Below are 27205 nucleotides of genomic sequence, written 5' to 3' on the forward strand. Positions count from 1 at the left end.
GTATATATATATATATATTTTTTTTTTTTTAACTAAAGTCCCACGATTTTTGTGATTCACATTTAAGTCAATAGCATACATGCTATTGCTCTTCATGTTAGGTGAGAAATAATAGTTCAGTTTCTTCATTTTACCTTATCAATTGTTTTAGCACCATTTTTTGAAAAATCTCTGAACTGCATGTTAACTTTATTATAAATTGTTTTCTTATGTTTGTGCTCTGTATCTAGGCTTTCTTTATTAGTTGATACATTGATCCCTTTGCTTCACTGTATTGTTTTACTATAAATGTATAATACTTGATCTAGTAAGGTAAGTTCCTTCAACTTATATTTCAGAAGTTTCTTGGCTATTCTTAGACCCTTAGACTTTTATATACATTTTAGAGTCAGCTTCTGAGATTAACACACATGCGCGTGAGCACACACACACGCACAATCCTCTTGAGATTTCATTTGGAATAACATTGAATTTAGATCAATTTGTGTGAGAACATATTTATGATGTGGAGTCCTTAAATTTATGAATATGGTACTTCTCTCTTATTTAGGTCTTATTAAATATCTTAATAATATACAGTTTTATCTCTGACCTCTTTTATTAGATTTATTTGTAGATATTTTGTACTTTTCAATGCCATTGTACTCATTAAAATTATATTTTGCTTCTTTTATTGATTTCTGTACATTATTTAAATCGGCACAGCCTTATGATTCTTGTAAGTTTTCTATAAGAAATAGAAAATCAAGTCACCTTTAAATAAAGATAGCTCATTTTTTCTTTTGAGTTTTATTTTATTTTGCCAGACTTGTTGGTTGGAGCCTCCAGTATAGTGCTGAATAGAAGTAATGAACAAGAGCAGCCTTATTTCTTATTTTTTCACCTCTATATAGTCATTTTTAATAAATGGCTTGGTGTGCCATGCACACACACACACACACACAGACACATATACATATATATACATATATACATTTCTGCAGTTCAGAGTAGTGTTCTATAAATGTTAGTTGAATCATTTTTAATTGTTAAAACCTAATATAGTCTAAACATCTTGTGTGTGTGTTACACCATCAGTTTTTTAGCAAAACTTTTCACTTTGATGATGAAATATCACTTCCTTGTAGTTCTTTCAGTTTTTGCTTTGTATATTTTGATGTGATGATACTACGCTTTAGGTTTGCTATGTCTGGTGATTTGAAACTTTAACATTTAAGGACTCTGTATTCTTTGTTTATAGCAGTTTTTTTTTTTTTTTTGGTTAGTAGCTATTGTATCTAGTTAGTATTGTATTTTTTTAAATTTCCAACCTTTTCTGTATCTTTATGTTTAAAATGTGTTTCTTATTAATGACATATAGTTGAGTTTCTCAAAAATGTTTGGACAGTGAATTTTATTTGAAGCATTCTACTCATACATTCATTCTAAAAATTACTACAGAATAATATTTTGTGCTATACATCTGTTTTATGTTTTTGTTTTCTCCTTTTTTTAGGATTATTGTTTTCTCCTTTTTTTAGGATTATTGTTTCTCCTATTTTTTTGTCCATTCTCTTTTTCTGTTCTTTTATTGGTTATCCTCAACATTTTAATACACGCATCCAAATTATCAAAGTCTAAAGTTATTCACACCCCTATCTTCCTCCTAAGTGATACAAAGCACTTTGGAACACTTTAATTCTGAAGTCATCACCTCAGAATTATATGCTAGTGAATCATATGTTTTATTTCTAAAGTTTTAAGCCTCTATTGTACACCATTACTAATGTTTATTTAATCAATGCTTAATTAACTTTACTCCCACATTTACACTTTTTTCCTGCTCATTTTTTCCTTTTTCTGTAGTACATCCTTTTGAATTTCTTTTAATGAAAGACTGCAGGTAGCTAACTTAGTTTCGTCTGTCTGAAAATAATATATTCTTCTCTTGGCATTGATAATTCTCTAGTTTCATATACTATGCTGAGGTATAACACACACACACACACACACACACACATATATATATATATATATATTTTTAATAAATAATTTATCTTACCTGGTATTTTGTAGCTGTGTGATTTGGTCTCTCATCAATTCTGGAAATTCTTGGTCTTTTTTTTTTTCCTTATGAATATTGCTTCAAGTTTTTGTCTCTCAGCATTGCATTCTAAAGAATTTGTTCAAATATATCTTCCAATCACTAATTCTTCCTTCGATTGCTTTAAATTTACTATTAAACCCTTACACAGTTTTAACATGTTAATTTTTAATTTCTAGTTCTGCTTTTTCAAATCTGCTTGGTTTTATAATTTTCTACTCAAATATGTCCAATTCTTTAAACACACTGAACCTAATTATTTTATATTTCTCATATCTCATTCCAATATTTGAATACCAGTAGGTAAGCTTATGTTCATTATGTTTCTGATGGCTAGTTTCATAACTCCATTTTTCTTGCATTTTGTGGGGTTCAACTGAGCTCGTATTATAAAACTTTATATGTGAGAATTATTAGAGACTTGGTTCGTTCTTGCCAGAAGCACTACTAGCTCATGATCCCTTTAAATTCTTGGTTTAAGTATTTCTAACCACTTAGGTATAGTGGCCTAAAAGTCCATGTAAAAAATTTAGTGATATTACATCTCCAGGGAGATTTTATTCCCTCATAGCAAGATTTGAAATGGGCAATTTTCCGTGTAGTATCTGGGTAGATGGAGGAAAGGGCTAAGGTGGATTATTTCTAGTTCATCCTTAATGAATTTGACGGAAATGCAGATTTTCCAATTAAGTCTCCCCATTTAGGAAAGAGCTTTTTTCTTCTCTTTCCCGTACCCCTGCTATCCCAATATCTGAAGCTAATTTCACTTGGTTAAGCAAATACTTGAGCTGGACCAGCCTTCACTGCTTACTTACCTTTCTGGCTCCTCATTTTCACTTCATTTTTGGATTCTTGTATATATGTCCTATTGCACTGAACACATTGATGCATTAGAAACTTCATAATATCTAGAACATATATTAGTTTTCTAATGGAGATTTGTCCTAGAGCATTGTCAAACCTACAGTCTCCATAGTGGCTGTGTCATGCATTTGGTTCTTCTGTGCCTTACAGTTCTCACCCTATACCCAGAGTAGGTAATCAGATTTTTTTTCCCTCATTGAATGTCAACTTAGCATTCTAAAGTACAAAGTTTTTAGTTCTTCCTTCTGGAAAAAATTCTCTATGAATATAAAGTCTGTTATATTTTGAACTGAAAACATAATGCACAAATGTGCATGTCTCATCTAAGTACTCCAAAATCACAAGCATTGGCAAGAGCATAGTAATTATAGGAGTGGAATTAAGAAGAAATTGGCTTTTTTGGTTAATGCTATACTTAGACAATAAAAGACACATTAACAACATCAAACATACTTAAAGGTTAATGTATGTTAAATTCATGGAGATTTAATTTTTTTCTTCTGATCATATTTTAATCAAAAGCCTCACATATTTAAATTTGAACATTTTGCCAAAAGAGGGCAGTATTCACCTATAGTAGAATGTAAAGGGCCTGACAATTTCCTGGGGGAAAAAGACTATAAAATTTAATACAATTTGACAACACTAGCACTCCACTCACTAGATTTGTAGTCTTATCTGGTCATCTGGGATTGTTGCCTAAATTGGACCATCCAAGTTTTAATTTGTTCTTCTGTTACTTTTACATTTTTAAAAGTGCTAGTTTAGGGATGATATTTGTTTGAGATTTTCAGTCCTTAAAGATAAAACCAAAAACCTTTCTCAAATATTTGTTTACAGAGTGATCAAAAAATGCATGTTTAACTTAAGAAGGCTGCTGTTTTCACCAGTGTCCCTGGAGAGGATCCGCTCACCCTAGTGAAACGTGGCCAGTTAAAACTGCTCATGAAAAATGAGACTCCAGCCAACAGCGCAGCCAACAGCGCAGCCAACAGCGCGGCCACCGAGTTCAGAAGTGTCTCAGCCTTGTTCTGCTTTACATACTTAAACATGTTTGTCTATCATTCTGTCTCCTCTACAAGTAGGTATATGAGTTTGAGATTTAAACATAGTTTTAAACATTAAATATTAAAGGAAGAAATCCGAAGTAGCTGGTTTGAATCCTATATGAATGAAATTCTATAGAATAGAATATATAGAAGGAAATGAAACCATTTTTCGAAAACAAAGTTTGGAGACTGGGAAGGACTTTGTGTTCCCAGATCAACTAATTAGAATTCTGCCTGCCCTTTAAGATCTGGTAATGTTATCAGATAAGACCAAACGCTCCTCTGTATGGATACGATAAATAAGTAATCAACTTGAGGTTCAAAAGGACAACTAGGGGCTAAAAGGCTGGAGCTCACAAACAATGTGCAGTGGAAGCTGGAAAAATTTTTTTGCATTATGCTGCCTAAAGAGCACATTTGTTGCACAGAGAGGCTTTTGCAGTGTGACAAGCTTCTCCGGGTCCTGGGAGTCCAGCTCCCTCTATAGCCACCTGGTGCCCTCGGCCCTGTAATGTGATCCTCCTGGATTGGGCAGGGGCTGCGTTTTCCCTGGGAGACACACTTAGCCAGGGCTCCCAAACTCGGCACAGCCCAGCAGCAACCACCACCGCCGCTGCGGCTGCTCTTCCTTCTGCTGCTTCGCTTCCAGCAGCGAACGGAACGATGGAAGCCAGATTGCTCTGCTGGACCACTTGCTCTCTTCCGGCCACGCGGTGCCTGCCAGTGCTGCCCTGCCCTAGCCGGTGCCTGGGCTTGAAGCGCGCCTCCGCGGCATGTGGTCTTGACGCTGGATCACATTCCTCAGGTGCCGCGGCAAACCGCAGTCCTGCAAGTGCCCACGGTTCCCCGTTCAGTGCTGCGTCATTGCCCTCTGCCATTCTTTTAATTTAGGATTCCCGATGCTCACTGCTTGGATATTTGGAAGAGATTTTTCAATTTTCAATTTTCAAACAACTTAGAAAATATGAGTAATGGTAAGCTGAAATACATATATTTGCCCTAAGTGCAGTTCTTTCTTCCAACATCTTCCAAAACTCACCATTGAGAATTTTCATCTTTCTTCTTCAGTAATTTTCCTGAATAGGTTCTCTATTACCTTTCATCCTCTCAAATTTTTCAGACTCTTAATTGGGTCAGCATGTGTCTGTCCCATTTGGAAAGAACTAATTTAGCTTCTGCATGTGGTTCCAATTTACCTGCTGGCAAATTGCATTTCTTTTGTTTATTTTTGGGCTTTGTATTGCGTGTGCATTCCAGGTGGGTGATGTTCTCAGCCTGACGCCCTTGAAACACTATTGGTTTTCCAAAGCAGACCCTCCAATGGTCTGCTAGAACTCTGGGTGCATAGAAACCTTACTGAGCAATGACTAACAACGAATCAGCACCTAGGAGGCATTAGGGGATGGTAGAATAAACCAGAATTTAGGACTCAAATGGGCCTGGATTCAAATCCTACTTCCTTGTGTTTAATACGGGATAATAAACCTGTATCACTGAATTGACATTTAGATTAAATTAAATAATATATGTGATGTGAAAATCTTTTATTATCATAATTTTCAAGCTTTACACCATGAGAGAAGAAAAGAAAAAAAATACAGAAAAGTTATACTGATTTAAAGGGTTCATTGCCCTAAGATAAAGTTTTTGCAGATTGTGTCATGTCCATGGAAGAGAGAACTGCTTTCACTTTTTCAAGTTCATTCTTGAACAGAGAGAAAAAACCTAAGACTACTGGAATTTTGAGATAAGAGACGATAAGAAGCTCAGCACTGTATATTTTTGGTCATAATCATTAAATGAGGATTTAGCTTGGTAATGAAAAATTGAAGTTGGTAGTTGATAGTTCCATAGAAAATGACATATGTGGTTCATCATCTTCTTAGTAATTTTTGTTAAGCATTCTGTTAATGGTATATGCTTGAAAATATCAATATAAGTCTTAATCTAAACTAACAGGACAGTTTCTTGAACGTGAGACCATTGCACTGCATTGTCGGAGCACAGCCTTAAAGGGGCCTTCGTACTTGTATCCACTCTTTTGTTCTTTTGTAATGGTTCTGGTAGACAGTAACAAAGCCTTAGATACAGGATGGCTTGTCTAATCAAGTGCTGTGGACTTAAATAAAATGTTATCTAAAATCCAGTCTGGACTAAGATTTTGCTTCTTAGGTGTTTCAAAGAAAAAATATTAGAATTCATTAGACACTGTCTTTTGGAGGTAATGAATGGAAAAAAGAGAACATTGTCCATGTCATTGTGAAAAGCCTTCCACAGTGTGTGGAGATAAAGGCTAACGCCTGTCTGTGAGCCTGATGGCACTACTGGTAACATGAGTGTTGCTTTGGGTGCGTTCTCAACTTCTTGATGTGCCTCAGTTTCCTAATCTGTAAAATGGAGATACTAATAATGTTCACCTTCTAAGATTATTCTGAAGATTAAATCAGTCAATGCATGTTAAATGTTTAGGGAAGTATCTGGCTGTACCAAGCACTATAAAAGTTTTCACAACTATTAATGATTATGTTTACAATTAAGGACAGGAGCTACAAACTCAAATACCTGCAGGAAATTGGCTGGCAAAGTATTTGAGGGAAGTGGGGTGAATGGAAGATAAACTACTATGTAAGTAGAATGATAGACAACAGCTGACCTTGAGCTTGGAGTCTATGGGGGACAATGAGGAGAGAGAGGCCTGATGGCCCAGCTCAGTTACTGAGCTGATTGCTGCCCTGTGGACATTTGGGCTTACTGTTGATGAGCTTACTAGATTTTTCAAGAAAATACGGATATCAAAATAAAAATCTCTGATTTTTAAACATTAGCAGATAATTAATTTTTACATATAATTTATTGGGGTGACATTGAAATTACATAGGTTTCAAATGTACAATTCAATAATACATCACATGTATATTGCATTGTGTGTTCACTACTCAAAGCTAATTAAATTTTTAAAAGTGAAAAGCCCAACTGCACATATTTGTAGGTTACTTTTAGCCCAGGACCTTTAGTTCGTCAGTTCTGTTAGAGAGAGGGTATAAAAGCTGAGAAATATATGCAAACTCTATAAAAACTGGTACACTACTTCTTATGGGCCAAAAATCCTGGACATAAGCCTACATTTTCAGGTAAACAATATCATGAAGGACTACAACTGACCTGCATTAAAATAAAAAATCTGAAAACAAAAAGCCAATCAGCTTTTGAAAGCTAAGATAAATGGGGCCTGGCTACATTTCCCCCTAACAGTAGAATCAAGAGGTTTTGTTAAACCACACTATTCAGTGTTAACAATGTAAATAACATATTTAACACTATAAATAGCCAAAGTGCTTAGTAAGTATTAATTAGGAGTATTGTTATAATTTCCCTGATATTTTACATGTTTTTAAAATTTTAATCTAAATACAGAAAATATTTTCCTCAACCATAGATAAGAAAACTTCACTATACTTAAAGGCTGATTATGGTTAATCAGGGTTTTAAGTTTAAAAAGATGAAAAACTGCTCTCCCAAATATTAATTTGATTTCATCCACAACTATATCATTGAGCATTCAAAGCAAATATTATTTACCAAATAGTCTACTACTATTTAGAAACTCTCACTCCACATACTATGTATTTTAGTAAAGCAAATCTTTCAAAATTAGAACTAGCAAACGAAAAATTTCTATTAATGAATACATCTTTAGGGAGCCTGCCGAATAATCAGAAGCATTCTTTAGCTTTGGCTCATTCTACTCTATTCCAGGGTCTTTAGGTTATACTTTCAGAATATTAGTTGCTGGTTAAGAAAAGTGATGTTCTTAGAAATCCCGGGAGTGGAAAGATTGAGACTCAGATGGACTCAGATTGCAATTGAACATACTCTAAATACCATCTTGATTGCATTAGAAAAATGTATACGCTTAGGGCTCATTTGATGATTGAGGATGTCCCCAGAAGTTCACAAGTATGTACAGTGCGAAGTTTTAAATATTTGATTTAAAGGCATTTCCCTTATGTACAAAGCTTGCTTTTCCCTTCAAATAATGCAAAACTAGAGCAAAAAGCTGGGGGTAGGAAATGGGAAAATAAGATTTAAGCTCAGTCATGAAAAAATGTATCCAGCTGGTAAAAATTTCATCTTGTTTAAGAAGAAAGTGGTATTACTTCAGCTCTTTCCAATTTCCATTCCAGCTAGATTTTTTTTTTTCTTTAATCCTCAGGGGTTACTTTGACTTTTGAAATGGAATTTTTCATAACTTTTTTATAACTGACATAACTTATTGGCTTTGAATTATCACTTAACAGTAGTGAATAGCCTGGAACTCCCTAAATAGTTTCCCCATTTGGTGTAATTGCAGTGAGGCATGAGGAGACCCAGCTGAGTTGCATCCAAATTCAAACCTAATCCTGTTGACCTGTTAAGGAAAGAAGTGGAACTGAAAGTCGAAATGCGCTTCTTATGTAATTGCCTATTAATAAGTCAGGGCAGTCTATTTCATCAATGTCCCCAGTCTTGGGCCTTAACATGGGTTCAGCCTCACTGTCCTCATGATGTAGGCCAGCATGGTCCTATGAGAGGAGCTGGAAGAGTCTGTTCTGGAAGGCCAGGCGAGTACTCATGGAGCCCAAGTGAGAAGAGTGGGTGAAAGGATAGTGAGAAAGCAGTTAAGGGGTGCAGAGAGGTAAAAGTCCATTGTCCAGAGTGCGACCTACCCTTGGTATTTGGGAGTCATCTTTCAATCAGACCAACTTATAGGAAAATTAGGTCAGGAGATAAATGAATTCCATTTGGGACATGTTAATTGTGTATTCCCCTGTGGGACAGTTGAAGATGTCCAGTAGGCATCTGTAGGAACCCGGAGCTACGGCTCTGTGCTGCTCAGTGCCCCTGTAAAGTGTGTACCAGGAAGGTGTGCGGTGAGAGGGGTGAGACCAGACCAGGTCTCCAGGAACACACCACTGAAAGGGAGAAAGTGAGCCCACAAATGAGACAGAGAAGGAACGGCTAAGAAGGCCAAAACAAGGAGAGGAGAAGGATGTTTCCGAGAGTGAGGTGTGACCCAGGTGCCACAGAGCCCAGCTTGGACACTGAAAGACAGCTAGGCAATCAGGACGTTGGATGGCTTGGCAAACACAGTTTCAGCAGTGAAGTGGGAACAGAAACCAGTTTGCAAGCGTTAAGGAGTAATAGGCTTGCTTTTCCAGATTTCGGAACTTGACCCCCACCAAGGAGGTGACCCTTAGCATCCCCATCTCTGAGCCTCAACATCCTCATCTGCATAATAGGGATGAATAATTGCCTAAGTGATGCCTGGATCCACGTTGGTCTGGTCTCAAAAGTTCCTACAGCAGCCTGTACTTAGGTGAGAAAAGCTGAGTAAGTTAATGAAATAGCAGTGTTTTCTACACTAAACTCTGCATTTCAATCCCTACTATAGATTCTATAACCGAGATGAAGGGAAGCATTACACAACAACAGCTTTTGGCAGAGTAGTTACAATACAAGGCAGTAAAGCCATGGTCCCCATTCTAGTTTTAGAACTAGTGCATATGTGAATAGTTGAAGTATAGGTCTGGTTCAGGAAAGACCAATCTGTTTTGCATTTATGGAGTAAGAAAGGATGGCAAATGTCCTATTTGTCGATTGGATGGGTAATGCAGATAGTAGAAATAAATGACAATAAAGGAGTGAAAATTTTGAAGAATAGACAAAATGTGTTGAGTTTTTCCTGGGTATGATCATGGAGCAGGTAGGGGCTCAGAAATACGGTAAACTAAGGAGAAATACATAGGCAAAGAATGCAGTCTGAGAGTCACTGGGTGCGCATTAAGTTGAAGGAAAGACATGAGATTTCTTAGGAGGCGCTTGTAGAATGAGAAAAGGTTACAGAGACTGGGACTCTGGAAAGCCCATAGTCAAAGAAACAAAAAATGTAAACAAGAGTCTGGATTGTCTCCTGTGGTGGTGTAGGGTGTGCACTGCGCAACTCCACATTGTGAAGAGAATGGTGCCCCTGCACTTGTACAACATGGTGACTCTGCACAACTCCACACTGTGAAGAGAATGGTGCCCCTGCACTTGTACAACATGGTGACTCTGGGGGCAAGAAAAGAAGAATTAGAGAAGAACACAGCAACCAGGAAAGGAGGAGGAGTACCAGGAAAGGGTATTCTTAGTAGTTCAAGAAGGAGAAGGAGGGTAGTCAAACCTGGCAGAGGATGTTGAGGTAGCAGGGTAAAAATTTTGCCTTCAAGAAGTTGGAAGAGAAGAAAATCAAAGTAATTTTATTGTTTTTGTTTGTTTTTTAAAGGACGAGGGAGTGTTTTATGTATGTGGTAGGCAAAGGGAATGAAAGCCGGATAGGAAGAATGAGGGTATGAAAGAAGAGATGGGGATGTGTTTTCATTGGACCTGGTAGTTCCAAGGAGAGGTGTTAGGAAGCATATTAGTGTAGCAAGTAACTGAGAGCTTGATGTCTGGATAGACCAGGCAGGATGCAGACCTCTTATATGAGAGGCAGAAAATCCAGCAGGATAGTGAGCCAAGGCATCTGAAGGCCATCTGCAGCAGATGTCCCAACCCAGGCACAGTATGAGTCTAACACTGATGTTTCTGGCTCTAAAAGGAGAGAGAAACATTATAATAATGTTGAGAATAACATTATTATAATGTTAAGCAATGAGATATTTTTTGTTAAGTTATTTTGCTGCTTCAATGGCATCTTTCACAAATAATTTCTGTAAGGTATTGCTTTATTCAGTGAAGTGGTAAATTTACTTCAGGTAATTGGCTTCGTCAGTTCAGGCTGCTATAACTAAATATCATAGACTGAGTAGCTTCAACAACATTTATTTCTCACAATTCTGGAGTCTGGGAAGTCCAAGATCAATGTGCCAGCTGATTTGCTCTCTGGTGAAGGCTCTCTTTCTGGTCCAGTGAGATAGCTGCCTCTCTCTGCATCCTTACATGGAGGAGAGAGAGATCATCTTTCTCCTGTCTCTTCTGATAAGGGCACTAATAATTCATGAGGGTTGCAGCCTCATGACCTAATCACCTCTCAAAGGCCACACCTCCTAATACCATCACATTGGCGATTAAGGCTTCAATATATAAATTTTGAGAGGACTCAAGCATTCAGTCCATAGCAGTGATTCAGGTTTGAGTTATCTAAATATTTATCAAAAACAATTAGGTTACTGATATAACTTAAACATCCTCGTGTGTCTTTTATTTAGCTTGTATGTTCCTTTCTGCTCTGAGATACAATAAACTACTTCCGAGGATACATGGAGGGCATGTGTTACACAATTCTCCTTTTTGCTATTGCATAAAATTGACCATGTGTGACCAAAATTGAAATTGCAGGAACTTTTCCACATGCAAAATGAAAACATTTAAGTATTCTGCCTTTCTTTCAGGGTAGCCTCAACAAATGACACAACATAGTTTTATTGTCAAAATCCAGATTACGTATTGAAAAACTAAGTTATGTTTAAAAACTTTTATTTTATTGATCTTTCTAATCAGCGTAGATAACTTTGTCAGTCCTTTCCAGTGATTCTTTATCTGAGTAGCAAAAAAACCAAAACACAAAAACTATGCAATTCTGACTGTTTTATAAATATGATTTTAGCTAAAGATACTTAAAAAAATTTCCAAAGTCTACTAACTTCATTTTTTAAACAAACCAAACTAAAAAGACCTCATTTAGCCTCAAATGCCACAGAGTGCTAATGATTAGATATAATATGATCAGTCTCCATAATATTTTGTCTAAATGATTTTTAAGAATAAGAACATAGATTTTAAAATTCATCTACCAATGTCACCTGGGGTGTGAGTCCTGTACTTAGAAGAGGCAACTGCCTACACATATGGTTTGAAAACAGCTTAGAGGTCTCCCACAGACAGCTTCCCCGACAGCTTACCAGATCCTGGCTATTGCTGTGATCTGCCCGAGGGTTACATCATCTAGGATCCCAATGAAAGGTATCCATTTTATCTTGCAAGAATGTTGTACTCTTATCAATTAAATAAGATCCCCAGATCAGTTCATTAACTTTGTACCTAACCAGAGTCTAGCCCCTGATACAATTCGAATGTAAGTGTATGGTGCTTCCCAATAGGCTTTGTACATGCTGCTCTCTCCGCCTGGAATACACACCTGCCTGCTGTTCCTCACTGACCTCACTTATCCTTCAGAAGTCTGCTTGGAGCTCACCTCTAGGAAGCTTCCAGGTCTCCTTTCCCTTACCTCCAGCCTGCACAAAATGGCTTTTCTGTTTTATCTGAGCATGGGAACTTTTCACACGAGATTGGTATCATTCACTCATTCTTGATGGACGGGGTCCCTCCAGGGCAGAGAAGACAGGCATCTTTTTTCTTTGAACGCCTAGGGCGGAGCCTGCCAACATAAAATATGTTGAATGAGTGAATGAATCAACTGACAAAATGAAACTTGAGGGGTGCCAATATCACCCATCTGGCAGTTTTGTGACGGCAGTACTTGCATTCTAAGAAAGCTGGAGACAGCTCTCTGGCATGGAGATGGCCTGACTGAAACGATTTCTGAATTGCACATCTTATCGATTGCCTCACCTGTGCTGAAGATGACAATTCTCACAGAAAGGACATGTGGCATTTAACTGCAAGCTTTGAGAAGAAAACATAACCCCAGAGGAAAAAATCCTCAAGGAAAATCAGGTAAGGGAGAAAAGAGAATTAGAGGCCAAAAATGTGGACAGGTAAACAGGAGATATCTGAGTGCTAACCGAGTGTGTGACGCTGTGTGTGCTGGGGGGATGGAGGTGGGGATGGGGGTGCTAGACAAGTAGGAAGAAACTTACGAAGATCTCTATTTCTTAGGCTTCATTCTCCTCCTCTGTGATATAGTGCTTACTATATGTGAGGAACTATTTAAATGTTACCTGCTGAAATTAGTTATAGCCATTGAAGCCCAGAGGTACAAATGGCAATTCTGGAAGGTTCAGTTTCTAGTTTTAAAAAATAAGGTAGGTTATAAATATAATTTACAAAGGTTGATAAAATGATCGAGTTACGGTATTTGTTGAAACTAAAAAAGTTACTACTGAGAAAGCATTAGAAACACTCCCTCTTAAGTGTGACTTTACTAAGGTTGCTAAGTGTCTGAAATGATGATTTAATGTTCAGAAAATGTTATTTTTTTCTCAAACTCAAGTTTTTACAGGTTGTGAGAAACATGAGAGTTAAATTAGTAGCATAGAGACTAGGTTTAGTAGATTGTAACCTTTTGATAAAATTTGTATATTTCGGCTTTCCAGTATAGCACACGTGTTTCAATATTATGGTCATCCTGCTCAGGTCTTGTTCTGGTCCCAACGTCACCACTTTATTTTAGCAAGCAGTTTTGTGTTCCTAGAAAGGAGGAGATTCTCCGAAGTCCCCATTGATTATAATATAGAAACATTTCCTAGTTCTCCTAGCCATGAATGGCACAGCTTTGAACGAAGTTTTATACCAATTTAAACCATAATTATAAATTGTTAACCTTTTCCCCCCCAAATTTCAGTGTGTATTTATAAGGATTCTGAGATTTATGTTGTGGGAAAATGTTCGCCTCATCTCTCCTTTGGGAGATATGTGTAGGGTAGAAGGAGAATCTTATTATTTTTTATTATTATTAGTTTCAAGTTTACAGTACATTGATTAGACATTTACGAAGTTTATAAAACGATACCCTTGATTGTTCTCTCCTCTGGCTCTCCACCTAGCCATTACATTATTGTTGACTGCATTCCTTATGCTGTGCTCCCCATTTCTGTGACAATCTATCGACTGCTAATTTGTACTTCTTTACCCCTTCACCCTATTCTTCCAGACCACCGATTCTGGCCGTCACCAGGTTGTTCTCTATATTTGTAAGTCCGTTTATGATTAGTTTGTTCTTTTTGTTCCTCAGATTCTGCATATAAGTGAAATCATATATTTATCTTTCTCTGTCTGACTTATTTTACTCAGCATAATAACCTCTAGGTCCATCCATGTCATTGTGAATGGTAGGATTTCATTTTTTTTTAATGGCTGAGTAATATTTCATTGTATATATAAACTATAACTTCTTCATCTAAACTTCTGTTGATGGGCATTTAGGTTTCTTCTATATCTTGGCTACTGTAAATTGTGCTGCCATGAACATAGGGGTGCATAAAACTTTACAAATTATTGTTTTGGTTTTCTTTGGATAAATATCCAGAAGTGCAATTGCTAGATCAAGAGGTATGTTCATTTTTAATATTTTGGGAAACATTCAGACTGTTTTTCAAAGTGGCTGTACCAATTTGCAATCACACCAATAATATATGAGGGTTCCCTTTCTCCACATCCTTGCCAACACTTGTTCTTTAATTAATTAATGATAGCCATTCTGACAGGTGTGAGATGATATCTCATTGTGGTTTTAATTTGCATTACTTTGAGGATTAGTGACCTCGAGTATCTTTTCATGTGTCTATGCGCCATCTGTATGTCCTCTTTGGAGAAATATCCATTCATGTCTTCTGCCCATTTTTTAATTGGATTGTTTGTTTTTTGTTGTTGTTGTTGAGTTATATGAGTTCTTTATGTATTTTTGGATATTAACCTCTTATCAGATGTGTCATAAACTAATATCTTCTCCCATTGAGGCAGTTGTATTTTTGTTTTATTGATGGTTTCCTTTGCTGTGCAAAAATTTTTTAGTTTGATATCATCCCATTTGTTTATTTATTTATTTTTGTTTCCCTTGCCTGAGGAGATATGTCCAAAAAGAAATTACTAGTAGCAATATTGGAGAGATTACTGCCTATGTTTTCTTTTAGAAGTTTTATGGTTTTGGTCTTACATTTAAGTTTTTAATCCATTTTGAGTCTGTTCTTGTACACAGTGTAAGAAGGTGGTCCAGTTTCTTTTTCTTTCTTTCTTTCTTTCTTTCTTTCTTTCTTTCTTTCTTTCTTTCTTTCTTTCTTTCTTTCTTTCTTTCTTTCTTTCTTTCTTTCTCTTTCTTTCTTTCTTTCTTTCTTTCTCTTTCTTTCTTCTTTCTTTCTTTTCTTTCTTTCTTTTTCTCTTTCTTTCTTTCTTTCTTTCTTTCTTTCTGGTCTTTCTGTCTTTCTTTCTGTCTTTCTTTCTGTCTTTCTTTCATAATCTTTCTTTCTTTCTTTCTTTCTGTCTTTTCTTTCTTTCTTTCTTTCTGTCTTTCTTTCTGTCTTTTCTTTCTGTCTTTCTTTCTTCTTTCATCTTTCTTTCTGTCTTTCTTCATCTTTTCTTTCTTTTCTTTCTTTCTTTCTTTCTTTCAACTCTTTCTTTCTTTCTTTCTTTCTCTCTCCTCTCTCTCTCTCTCTCTCTCTTTCTTCCTTTCTTTCTTTGTATATATCTGTCCAATTTTCCCGACACCATTTATTGAAGAGAATTTTTTAAGTGTGTTTTAGTGCATACACAGCTGTAGTAGTATGGAGCTTTAGAGTTCTTAAAAATAAAAGAGGATAGAGATAGTAAAAAGACCAGTGGTTGTCAGAGGTGGAAGGGAGGAAGGATGAATAGACAGAGCATAGAAGATTTTTAGGGCAGTGAAACTATTCTGTATGATACTACAATGGTAGATCAGTGTCATTATACATTTGTCTAAACCCATAGAATATACAATACCAAGAGTGAACCCTGATGTAAACTATGGACTTAGAGTATAACAATGTGTCAGTGCAGGCTCATCATTTGTAATTGCACCACTCTGGTAGGATGTTGATAGTGGAGGAAGGTGTGTGGTCATGGAGTGGGTAGGGCTAGAGTATATGAGAACTCTCTGTTCTTTCTGCTCAATTTTTCTGTGAACATAATACTATTCTAAAAATAAAGTTGAATTAAATAAGTAAAAGAGGATCTCTGTGGGAGGCACAGTGCAGTGGTCTTGAAAGGATCAGCAAAATTTGGAATACTAGAAAATACTCAGAAGGAAGGGGGAGGAAGGAAGCTGGAAAAGCAAACCACTTCTGAGTTCAAATCTCCTGGGTAAAGTTGCAGATGAACCCAGTTTTAGTGTGTGTGTGTGTGTGTGTGTGTGTGTGTGTGTGGCAGGGGGACTTGTGACAGGTCTACAAAGAAATGAAGCATCTCGGTGTGTATTTGTTTATAAATATGAGCAGCCAGTCATCAAGATCTGAGAGCTGAGTAAAGAAAGCATACATAAATTTGTTTTAAAAGGTTAGGTCCTAGCAGCATTACTATTAATAATATGACAGTGGTTTCTGTGTGGCAAGTGTTTCCTAGGTGCTTGGCTTGACTAAATGTAGTCAGACAAGCAGACAGTTCTCACGACTCCCCTGGGAAGGAGGTATTATCTTTACTGTTCTGTCCTATCACAGATTCAGCTTGGGGCCTGCTTCTTGCTGGGGCTGAGACAGGCATGGCGGGCTCCAGGAGCTTTCATTCTAAGGGAGGACACAGACGGTGCTGTAGGAGTGGCTTGGTCTGGGATGAAAGGATTCACTTGTTTTGGTGGAGTGGTCCCAAAGGCTCATTTGCGTTTTGTGGTATCTGAATGAGCAGAAGGAGCAAAATTTCCAGAGTATAAGCTGACCATAGCCAAGTAGGGACTAAAGGTAGGGACAAGCATGGAGCTTTTAAGGAGAGAAAGGGCAGAAAAAGATGAGGAGAGAAGGTAGGCGGGAATACAGCAGGCAGGGTGTGGGTGGCTGTGATCTAAGTACAGAGACAGCAGTGTGAATCCAGCATGACTTTGGTTACAGAGTAACACAAAATCCTGTCATCATGGTGAGAGCAGGTGGGAGGAAGGGTGGGTGAGGAGACAGAGCCCTGAAGTCAGAGGACAGTGAAGCGGAGGGGGCCAGTGCCAGGCCTCACCCTCAGAGGAGCTGGCACTGCGGTGGGGTGGACCATGGTCATCTGCCCCGTCTCGCCTCCTGACACACACTACCTTCCTGATGGCTCTTCTTCCCCTTTGCCCCCCAAAGCCTCCTCTCAGTGGAGCAGCAGAATAAAGGATTTCTTCCAGATGCTTCTCTCCATGACCCGCAGTTGGGTCCCCAGGCCCCATCACACACCACCCTCTCCATCCCTCCCTGCTCCAAGTCACCAGGTCTTCCTACCTTTTGTACTTTGTGTTAATTTGCTTTTGTTGTTTTAAGCCAAGGCTTTTTACATCTACAGGACTGTCTCCAAACTCTTGTCTTTCCCTTAAACATTGGAGTGTAGGACAGAGTCTGAGAGAGCAGAATCTGTCATTGTCTGGATAAAGGAATAGAAATCTGGAGTCCCTGCTTTAGAGGAAAAAATAATGGTGCCACTCAGTTGCTCCTGGATGCTAGAAGAGGAAATAAGAAAAAGTCATAGCCTTAGAAAAGGCTTTCTTCTTTATCTTAAAAAATGTGATAGAACCTTCCACCAAAATAATAACAAATGAAATATAAATTTAAAAGAAAACTTTAAAAGTAGTTTAGTGGATTTTTAAAAATATTTATTTTTTGGAGTCTAAGGCAAGTTTTTTGATAATCTTCCTTCTTTAACTCTTGCCTCTAGAAGGTTGTCTATATGTAATACATTTTTCTTTCAAAATGGGATTCGTGCAAAAAAATCTATCAATGAAAATTAAAATGAAAAAAAAATTAACCTGTTCCCAACACTATGTCTAATTTAATCATTTTGTTTACTTACTCATGTAGTGATACCATGATTTTCTTCTTTAAAAAAACAGTTTAATTATCTATTAATAATCTCATAGATTTCAATAGATTGGAAGCTATGGATATTTCATTATGGGTCTTGTTGCAATTTAGATTAATGCTATAAACTTCCCATAATTGAAAAATAGGAAAAATTTTACTAGAGAAAATATTTTTCATCTATATTATGTTTAGAGCAATAATAATAATGGATACAATAATTCATTTTTCAAAAGTGATTGAATCTGAAACACAAACTCCTTTTAATTTCCAAATATTTGTTTTTATTTCTAAACTCTAAACTCCACTATTTCTGTGCTCTTTCTCCTAAAAGATCCTCATTGGGTGAAATTATCTGGTAAGAATAAACCTTTTTCTGTTCAAGAACTGGTACGTATTTTGTGGAAAATCCAGGCAAATGGAAGTCAGAAAGTGCAAAAGAGAAGAAGATAATGCTCACAGTTTCTTTGATATTATTTATTTTGATGTGACATTTTAAATAAGGCAGGTATGACTCATGAAGGTCATGAATCAGAATACCTGTTTTCTTCTGACCCCAAGAAGGTTTATTGATCTTGGGCAAATCATTTAAGCTCCAAGCATGTGGGTTTTTCCTTTTTCTCAATCTATAAAGTGAAGACTATAACCAGTAACTGAGCTGGACATTGCCAAATGCTGATCATCGCTCATCCCTGAAGACTGTGTCATACCCAGTCTCACCTTTGTTCACTATCTGATCTTGCTAGACTCAAAATATTCTTTCTGATGATGAGGACAACCAAATTTTATCTCTCTGTCAGGGCATTCTTCAAAGTACAGATCTTTTCTAGAAATATCAACATACTTGTCAATCAAGGATAAATTTCTAATTTTATGAACTAACACATCATCATATGAGTGACATAAAACACAGTGAAAAAAAAAATGAGGGTATAATATAGAGAAAAAAAACATAGCCCAATCTTCACACCCTTGTGCAGCAACTACTGAGAACCTGGAATTTGTCCTATAGAACAGGGAAAGTAAGAAGGTACAAAGTATGGTCAGCCTAAAATAGATGGCCGGATAACACTGTGTCCAAAGAAATGGGGTATAAAAAGAAACAGGGAGGGGAAACACACTAGTGGTATGCCCCAGCAAGAAAGCAGGGACTTTAGTTCTGGATCCACAAGGCTGAGAACACCAGAGTCCATTTCGACTTGGTCCTCCTGGAGGACTCGGTGCCCTGGAAAGAAGTTATGTGTAGGACAGAAAGCACGGCGCACTGAGGCTTTGGGGGCCTGAGCTCATAGCACTCTTACCTGAGTCAGCAATTTGAGAATGGGATCATCCTTGCCAGAAAAGCCAGAGAATTGAGGCCAAGAGCAGAGAGCACATTCCAGCACTGGGCCCCCCACCTGTGAGACTGTCGGCTTCCAACTCCACCTACAGCCCCGGGCAGCAGTGAGGAGCAATGACAGTAAGCCATTGTGAGGAGACTGCTGGGAACTGCTGGTTGGACTAACACTCCAAGGGACAGGATTTTTGACACCACAAGGGAAAGGAGGGTGCTCCAGGGATGGGGAATTACATTACATGCTTGACCAGGTCAAGATAGCAGCCTGTTCTGCATAACAGAAGGTAAGGGAGGGGAGCTGATTTACTTGAGAGTAAACATCAATCATGGTCAGACAGTATCTAAGGAGGGTTTGCTGAAAGTGACCTCTGTTTCCACGGGGCCCAGCTCCTGGGACAGACAGCAGCCACATCATGAACAGTTTCTCCTCCATAACACAAGGGCAATATATCCACAAGTCCTGAAAATAATGAGCCAATTTACATACGTTTATTACTAACTGTTATTGAGTTGATCAGAAGAGCGATAAAATCCCATTTTGTTCCTTTGAACTGTACTTTAAATGTGCATGTCCTCAAGTGTCACCTAATGACCACGCGTATTATTTCATTCAAGTCCTTTAACTGGTACAAATAACCAGTGTTATGTTGTTTGTAATGAAACCAAAACAGTGAATTCTGGACTTAGAATGAGGACAACTTTTAGAATGTGTGAAGTACAATGATCAAAAGCATTTTAGAAATGGCTACTTTGTTCTATCTAAAATGAAATATTTAATACTGCCAATGATCTTGATGACGAGCCCAGGACTTTTACTGGAGACCTTTTGCCTATCTTGGGTGTTTGTTTATAATTTTATGAATCGTAGAAATATCACCAAGTGGAGCATTTCAATTATTTCAATAAATAAAAGATACATTTAAAGATATCTTAACAGTAACATAAATTTTCCTACTAAAAAAAAGGTAAAATGAATATTTTTTCAATTGTTTTAGGCACTGAAACATGATTGTTTTCTACACATACCATTCTATGCTATGAAATTTACAGCAATGGTGTAAAGGGAAGCGATGCAGAATGGTTTCAAACTTCAGGAGAAAATCTTGTGCTGCCTAGTCAGTGCACTTCTGATGAATGCAGTGTTTATCATGTGTCATACTCTTTATTATGTTTGCAGGCAGCCCTCTATATTTTATTACTAGAAGCAAATTGTACTTGTTTCCTTGTAATATTGATGCAATTAGGAGCAATGCTCATGCGAAAAAAAGATGGAGGGTACAAAGATTGACTATATTAAGAGGAGTACATCAAATAGGCTATTCAACTGTCATATTTTCTATTTAGTGTTGTATGAACTGTCTAAAGGCTCTTACATTACTTTCATACTCATAATGATTTTACATTGAACTTAGAACAAATGTGAAAGAAATACAAAATCCATGAATGAGATTATAGTATAAGTTCATTATGCTGATCTGGTTAAGAATTCACAAAAATAATAAGAAAGCATAATTTGTCAAGTAGAAATAATTCGTTTTTGACTGGTAGCATATGCACTTTGGTTCTTTGGCAATTTTACATAGATCTTCGCACATTAACAAATATAAAAGTGATGTCTCATTGAAATGTATAGAAAAGAGGTGGTATAGAAAAGTAAAATTGTTTATCAATATGTCCACTTCTTGCTATAAAAAAAGAGACTTTTAAAGTTTTTGATCTCGTAAGACTTTACAGTTTGCTAAATTAAGAATATCTTGAGATTTCTAAATAATTGTATTATACCATTATTTATTCTACCAACAAATGCTTATTAATTTATATTTTCCCTAATTGATCTTTTTTTTGCAGGAGAAAATATGTAATCAAAATTTATTTGTCTCCCAGAAGAGATGGACAATCACTACTTTAGAATTTCAGTCATAGAATCTCCAAATCTAAGGAATATAATTTTATCACATTTATTTAAAATATTTCATTCCATTTGACCAATTCCTTTCCAGTGAGACTTCCGAGCCTTATTAAATCTAGTAACAGGCATTTCATGGTGATGCTAGAGTAGGAGTCCAGCCATCCGACTGACTAAACTCCTTGAATTCAGAATTCATATTCCTTATCCAGTTTCCCTCTGTTGTATGGAGATCGCCTTTCCCCCAAGATTTATGAGTACCATGTTTCAATAATGATTTCCATTATTTTACCCTCTGTTTATCCCCTATTGAAGGTAGTAAAGTATTATTTCCATACAGTTTAATTTTCATGATGCATGAGTGGGAAAAAGTTGAAATTTATAGTATTCTGTGTTATTTCAGCTTCTGATTCCTTTGTGAACTCTTCTGTTTTACAGGGATGTGAACTCTCTAGAAAGCCAAGCCAATATAGATATCTATATCTATATCTATATCTATATCTATATCTATATCTATATCTATATCTATATCTATATCTATATCTATATCTATATCATCTATATCTATATCTATAGCTAATCTACATCTATATATAAATAGATGTACTATGAATGAAGGAAGAGAAGATGAATAAGTTCTTTAAGGAGTGTGTAGTCTACTGAATGAAAATGAAAGTAACTCTACTAACAGGCGTGATGAGCCCTGCAGTAGAATGGAGCTAATAGGAGCACTTTATCCATATATGTTAGAACACAGCAGACTTCTTTCTGTGGTGGCTTTAAAATATGGCAGCTAATTTTTTAACATTCTTGCCATTGAGAGATAATATTTATGCCTCTTTCCTTGAACCTAGGATGCTGTGACTGCTTCAACCCAGAGTATGGTGAAAGCCTGAAACCTCCCTGAAGGCTGAGCAGCACTGCTCAGTTGCTGGGTGACTTGCTCCCAGTGGTGACAGTGGTACGAGTCTGGGGACAGCATTTTGAATGGCAGGGATTGAGATGACATCTTAGAGCTTATGACTGCTTGTGTCTATGTAAATGATCATATGTGACCTCTGTGATGCTGCTAGAATCACCACAGCTGAGAAAAGCTTTATGATGGCTAACTATTATTGGCAGCCTTTTCGTTGCCATTGACAAGTACCTTTATCAAAGCAGAAGAAGAAAAATGGAATTTATTGACACACGTATTCAGAGAATATCCTGGCTCAAGGTTGGAACAGAACTAGAAGCTCCATTCCATCAGAATTCATGCTCTATCTCTGTCTGTCCCTCACACCTGTGGGCTCAGCCAAACTTCCTGGGGCACACGGTTTCCTCGGCCAGTGAGGAAGGTCACCACTGGTGGCCCCAGATTCATTTCACTTCTTATTTATTGTGCTTCGCTCTGCCATCACCATCAGACCTGTTTTGATTCCTTTCCTCACCCTCACTCTCACTCTCTATTGTCCCCTACATATAGGATTTTGTGTTAGATAGGGCAGTTTTCTTTCACATACCTTGGAAACTCGCAAAGGTGTTGTGTGGATTTACCCTACCTGTTGTCAGACTGTGCTGTGTTGTGGCCATTCCTTGTTCACAACCTGGTCTAGAGGACACTAGACATTGGTTTATAGGGTGTGTGTGTGTGTGTGTGTGTGTGTGTATGTTGAGGGGTGCATATTTATTACATAGAGTTTGTGTGGTAATGAGAAACTATAAACCTATAAACATAAAATGTTAATATTTATCCATAGTCTGACTACAGTATTATATTTTCATTCTATTCCCTTTTTATTAGTGCTAATTTATTAAAAAATTTTTGTTTTTAATTATATGCAAATATAGTCTTTTAGAATTATAGCAGAGCCAGGTCTGGGTGATACCCCTTAGGTAAAAATAGAGACTCAAAAGAAACCAGTCAGCAACACAGAAGTTTCTTCTAAGTTGTCAGTTTTTGCATGCTTTTTAAAATCTCAGAACTGTAAATAGCAAAATTCAGTATGTTCTTTAGAAAGTAAAAGAGCACACTTTTGGAAAAGAATACTTGAAAACACTAATCATAAATAAAATATAGCTTCTGGCAACAATTGGAATGCCAAAAAGACATAAGAGTTATTTTAAGAGTTATCATTATTTTTCATTTAAAAGTGAAAGTGTGGGCGGCTGCATAGCAAAAAAAAGAGCTAGGTTTTAAACTCTAACAGCTTGAGTTTAAGTCTTGGCTCTGCTATTTTTCAGCCCTATAATCTAGGGTAAGATGCTTAATCTCTTGGAGCCCATTTTTTTCCCCTCTGTAATAATAATATCTAACTTTAAAAGTTGTGAGTATGAAATAAATAATGAGTATAAAGTATCTAGAGAGTGCCTGATCCATAGTAAACACTCAGTGAATTGTTGTGATTTAAAAAAATGTGTGTAGAGGAATGATGAGGAGAATTGGGATATTAGATGTACAATGTTTAGTGATTATTCTATAAGATCAAAAAATTAGAGATGAGGAACCAAGCCTACCACTGAGATCTGTCATTGTAGACATGAAAGAAGGGACTCATAGCCACACTCTCAGAGTTCCCATCTCAGGAGCATTTATAATAGCAAAAAATTCTTGTGAAGGAGTATAAGGTCAGACTGGTTTCAGTTATTTGTTAATTTATTGATAAATGTTTATTGTGGGTCTTGAGTTTGTAAAAATTTGTCAATCAATATCTATGGCTCTCATATCTGGCTCTATATTTCTGTTCCTTTTGCATTTTCCCAAATACACACTAAGAATAATTTCAGCACACCCGATCTGACTTTATAAAGCCTGTGTTTGGTACCAACTAAATTTGTGACTTAAAAAAGTCAATTAACAGAAACTTGAGAACTGAATGTAAAGTTGGAAAGTAAATTTGGCCATTTTTTTTTCTCTTAATGGTTAATGATATTTTATCTGGCACAAGGTACTCTGTGGCAGCCATGGGTTTGTTTTCTCCTTTTGATTATTTTTATGGAGCTTACATTTATTGAGAATTATTGCATTCTAAGAGCCAATCCAAGCACTTGGAATTTATTGACACTTAATTCTCACCACAATCCTGTGAGATAGATAATAATATTTTCCTGTTTTATGAATGTAGAGAATGGCTCAGAGAGGATGAGTGACTTGCTCACAGTCACTCTACTAGGTAAATAGTGGAAAACTGAAACTTGTTTTCTGCCTCAGAGGAAGCACTAATATTTAACAGAAGTTTTAGAGGCTACAATCTCATCTAAAAAAAAAAATGGGCATGTAGCTACAAGACACCATATAGGAAATGAGTAGCAAATGAATTTACTTCTATGTTTACTTTTACTTTAATGTCAAAATATTAAAGGTTTGAATCAATGCTTGTGTAAACCTGTAGAGAAATACATTAAGTTGCTAACTGTAAAATGTGGAATAGCTATGCTGTTTATGCCTGCATTTATTACTAGGCTATTAATATTAAAACTAGAACAAAACAACAGGGGAAGTAAAAGAAAAATTATTCTGATACGTGTTAAAATAAGGAAGATTTTATTCAGGACTGCTGTGATAAGTATTAAGACTATCACAGCAGGGGAAAGAGATTGGGTTCAACTCTGACTATAACAAACACAGCTGGGGATCTATGGACAATGAACAGAATGAGAGGTCAGTAGATGGAAAATTACTAAGAGGAGACATCAAGGATTAGGGGGATTCTTGCTAAACTGACTTAACAGGATTCTAACTGAAGATGGAACAGGATGATCACATATCAAGGGTGGGAGATCCTCTCTAAATTGACTTAGAAGGATTCCTGCTACAACTGGACTAGGGAGATCAAAGACAGGACCCAAGGATGAGGCCTAGTCGAGAAGAGGGCCCAGCAGAGCCTGACTAAAGTTTAGTTAAGGACAGGGTCTTTGTCAGGGAGACAGCAAGGAGTCTTATAAAGAATCAGAGAAATGTTTTATACCCAGATTTGAAAACAGAACTGTTTTAGTTATTTGAATGGCAAGAATGGAGCAGTATAAGTTGGTTTTGGTATTTTTCTTAATTGAGTAATTTCATGATAAAGTTAATAAATATTGGAATCATTGATTTTCTACCTATTCTTCACATAGCTTCTTCTCTACTGAAGATATAAAATTTCGTTAGCTTTGTTTTCACTCTTAAATCACTGAATTTTGTTTTTTTAGTAATCAGATCAGCCTGTAAATTTGCACTAATGACTTTTGTGGATGAATAGATACTAATTAGTAAGTGAGCTACCTAAGTAAAAACTATTGTATAAACATGTTCAACATAAATAATGGAGAACAAAACCCATAAAAAGCTAAGTGAATCTTTTGTATATATATTTAAGTTTGAAAGAAAATGAATCACTGAAACCATAGACTCTGAAACCTCTTGTTTGAGTAAGTTATATGCAAAGTACAATTTCAACAATGACTTAAAAATACTTTATGTATCTTATTCTCAGGAGTGAAAATGTATTACAATATTAAGTGCATTTTCTTGGTCTGTTAGATAAACTTTATAGAACAATTTGGAGGAATTAGTTGCACACATTTTCTACTTCAAATTATAATTTTCTTGTTTATTTATTTTTCTTTATTTCTGCAAATATCATATGATATTTTTCATTTATCATTATAAAAGGCCAAATTGATGTTCTAACAATACCAAGGTTCACTGTTTTGTATCCACCCTATCCACAGACTTTTAATTTGTCTTATTAAACCTCTTTTGTGAATTTAGCTAGATTTACATGGTTCTTTTAAATGTCTAATCAATCTAAAGTTGTTAATATTTTAATCTTCAGAGAAGTAACATCGATGATACTTCTCTGAAAGCAATAAAGAATAGTGTTCAAAATGACAGCTAATAAAGCATTTGTATTAATAACTAGTGAGTACCATTGGAAGTTAAGCAACTTTTATGAGGTTTAAATTATTGCTGTTAAGTGGGGAGAACAATTTTGATATTCCTCCGAACAAAGTAAGAGTTAGGTAGAACACAGATCACAGTTTGAAAATTCACTCAAAGTTCTGAATATTATGAAATGAAAGAATCTTGTTGTTTTAATTACCGTTAAATACTTAAAATTGCAGAAATCTTAAATGACTTTCTTATAAATTATACTATAATGGATTAAAGAAGACATTCATTTCAAAGTGCTGTATTGCTATTATGATGACAATTAGTATTTGACACTCTTTTTAAGTTAAAATGATCTTCGACATAGTAACCATCTTTTTATATACCAATTTACATGTTTCCTACAATTTTTCTGAATATCGATCCCAGGAGTAATGCTATTTTTTAAAATGAGTATTTCATAAAGGAAGAAAAAGACTTGCTAAAGATAGCTACAAATCACTTTTCCATATATTGCACATAAAGATTCAGCTCAGTAGAGCCACCTAGAATAACTGGTAATAAGAGATGGGCCACTACCGAAAATGGCTTATATCGTACATGCTTAATGGAAGGACTTTTCAACATGAAACTTTCAAAATACTGTTTCTTAGCAGAATATTGAATTTAATAAATGGTAAATAAAAGTAACTAATCTTGTAAACTATAGCAAATTAATCTGGTTACAGTTGATCTTCAAGAAGAGGAATCCCAATTCAAAATGCAGGCTGTGTTGTTTCTGTGATGGAAACTTGTGAAGAGACTCTGGAAAGTGAATATGTAAGGACTTGGCCACTGCTTCGCCTGTGGGTGTCTACTTTGCTCAGTGAGTCTGGTTCTCTGCCCTCCTCTACAACATCCCACCCATCAGGCAAGAAGACTGCACTACAGGCCAATTAATTCAGGTTGGGCTCTCTTCTTCCAGGGAGTCCTGGGGCCAAGGAAACAGAAATATGTCAAGGAGTGAGGTTGATGTGGTACTTCCCACCACAAGCTCTAAAGTTAGAGGTGAAAGCTAGAATCCCAGCTCCTTTGCTTACTAGTCCTGACCTTGACTATGAGAGAAAAAAAAAAGGTAACAAAAGTACTTACCTCATTGTGAAGATTAAATAAGAGAATATAAAGCACATTGTCTGACACTTAATGAACAATCAAATGCTACTTATTCCTTCTGTTTTCAAATGTTCGAGTGTAAATATCAATAATTGACTTATTATCATCCTACTATTTCTGATTCTTTCTATTCCAAGCTATGTTAGCCCCTCTTAATATTTCAGTCTACATCTTGTCTTGGAAATTCTAGACAATTATTGTGTTATTATAAATGTTAAAGTAGGCGTATGTAACTTACCTAGAACCATAGCAGGCATACTAGTGTGCAATAAAGATAA

The 27205-nt window shown here is 36.3% G+C and overlaps 1 protein-coding gene across 1 annotated transcript in view; it reads left to right on the plus strand.

Annotated features, from left to right (window-relative positions):
• Positions 1–2287: 2287 nt before the first annotated feature.
• PXDNL (peroxidasin like) overlaps positions 2288–27205 on the plus strand; it is a 477154-nt gene continuing 452236 nt past the window's right edge. The window contains 2 exon segments of the mRNA XM_039869313.1: positions 2288–4755; positions 4757–4824. Coding sequence (XP_039725247.1) covers positions 4660–4755; positions 4757–4824 — 164 coding nt within the window. The 5' untranslated portion in view covers positions 2288–4659.

The sequence above is a fragment of the Pteropus medius genome, unplaced genomic scaffold, assembly GCF_902729225.1.
Source record: "Pteropus medius unplaced genomic scaffold, Ma_sr-lr_union100, whole genome shotgun sequence".
Classification (NCBI taxonomy): domain Eukaryota; kingdom Metazoa; phylum Chordata; class Mammalia; order Chiroptera; family Pteropodidae; genus Pteropus; species Pteropus medius.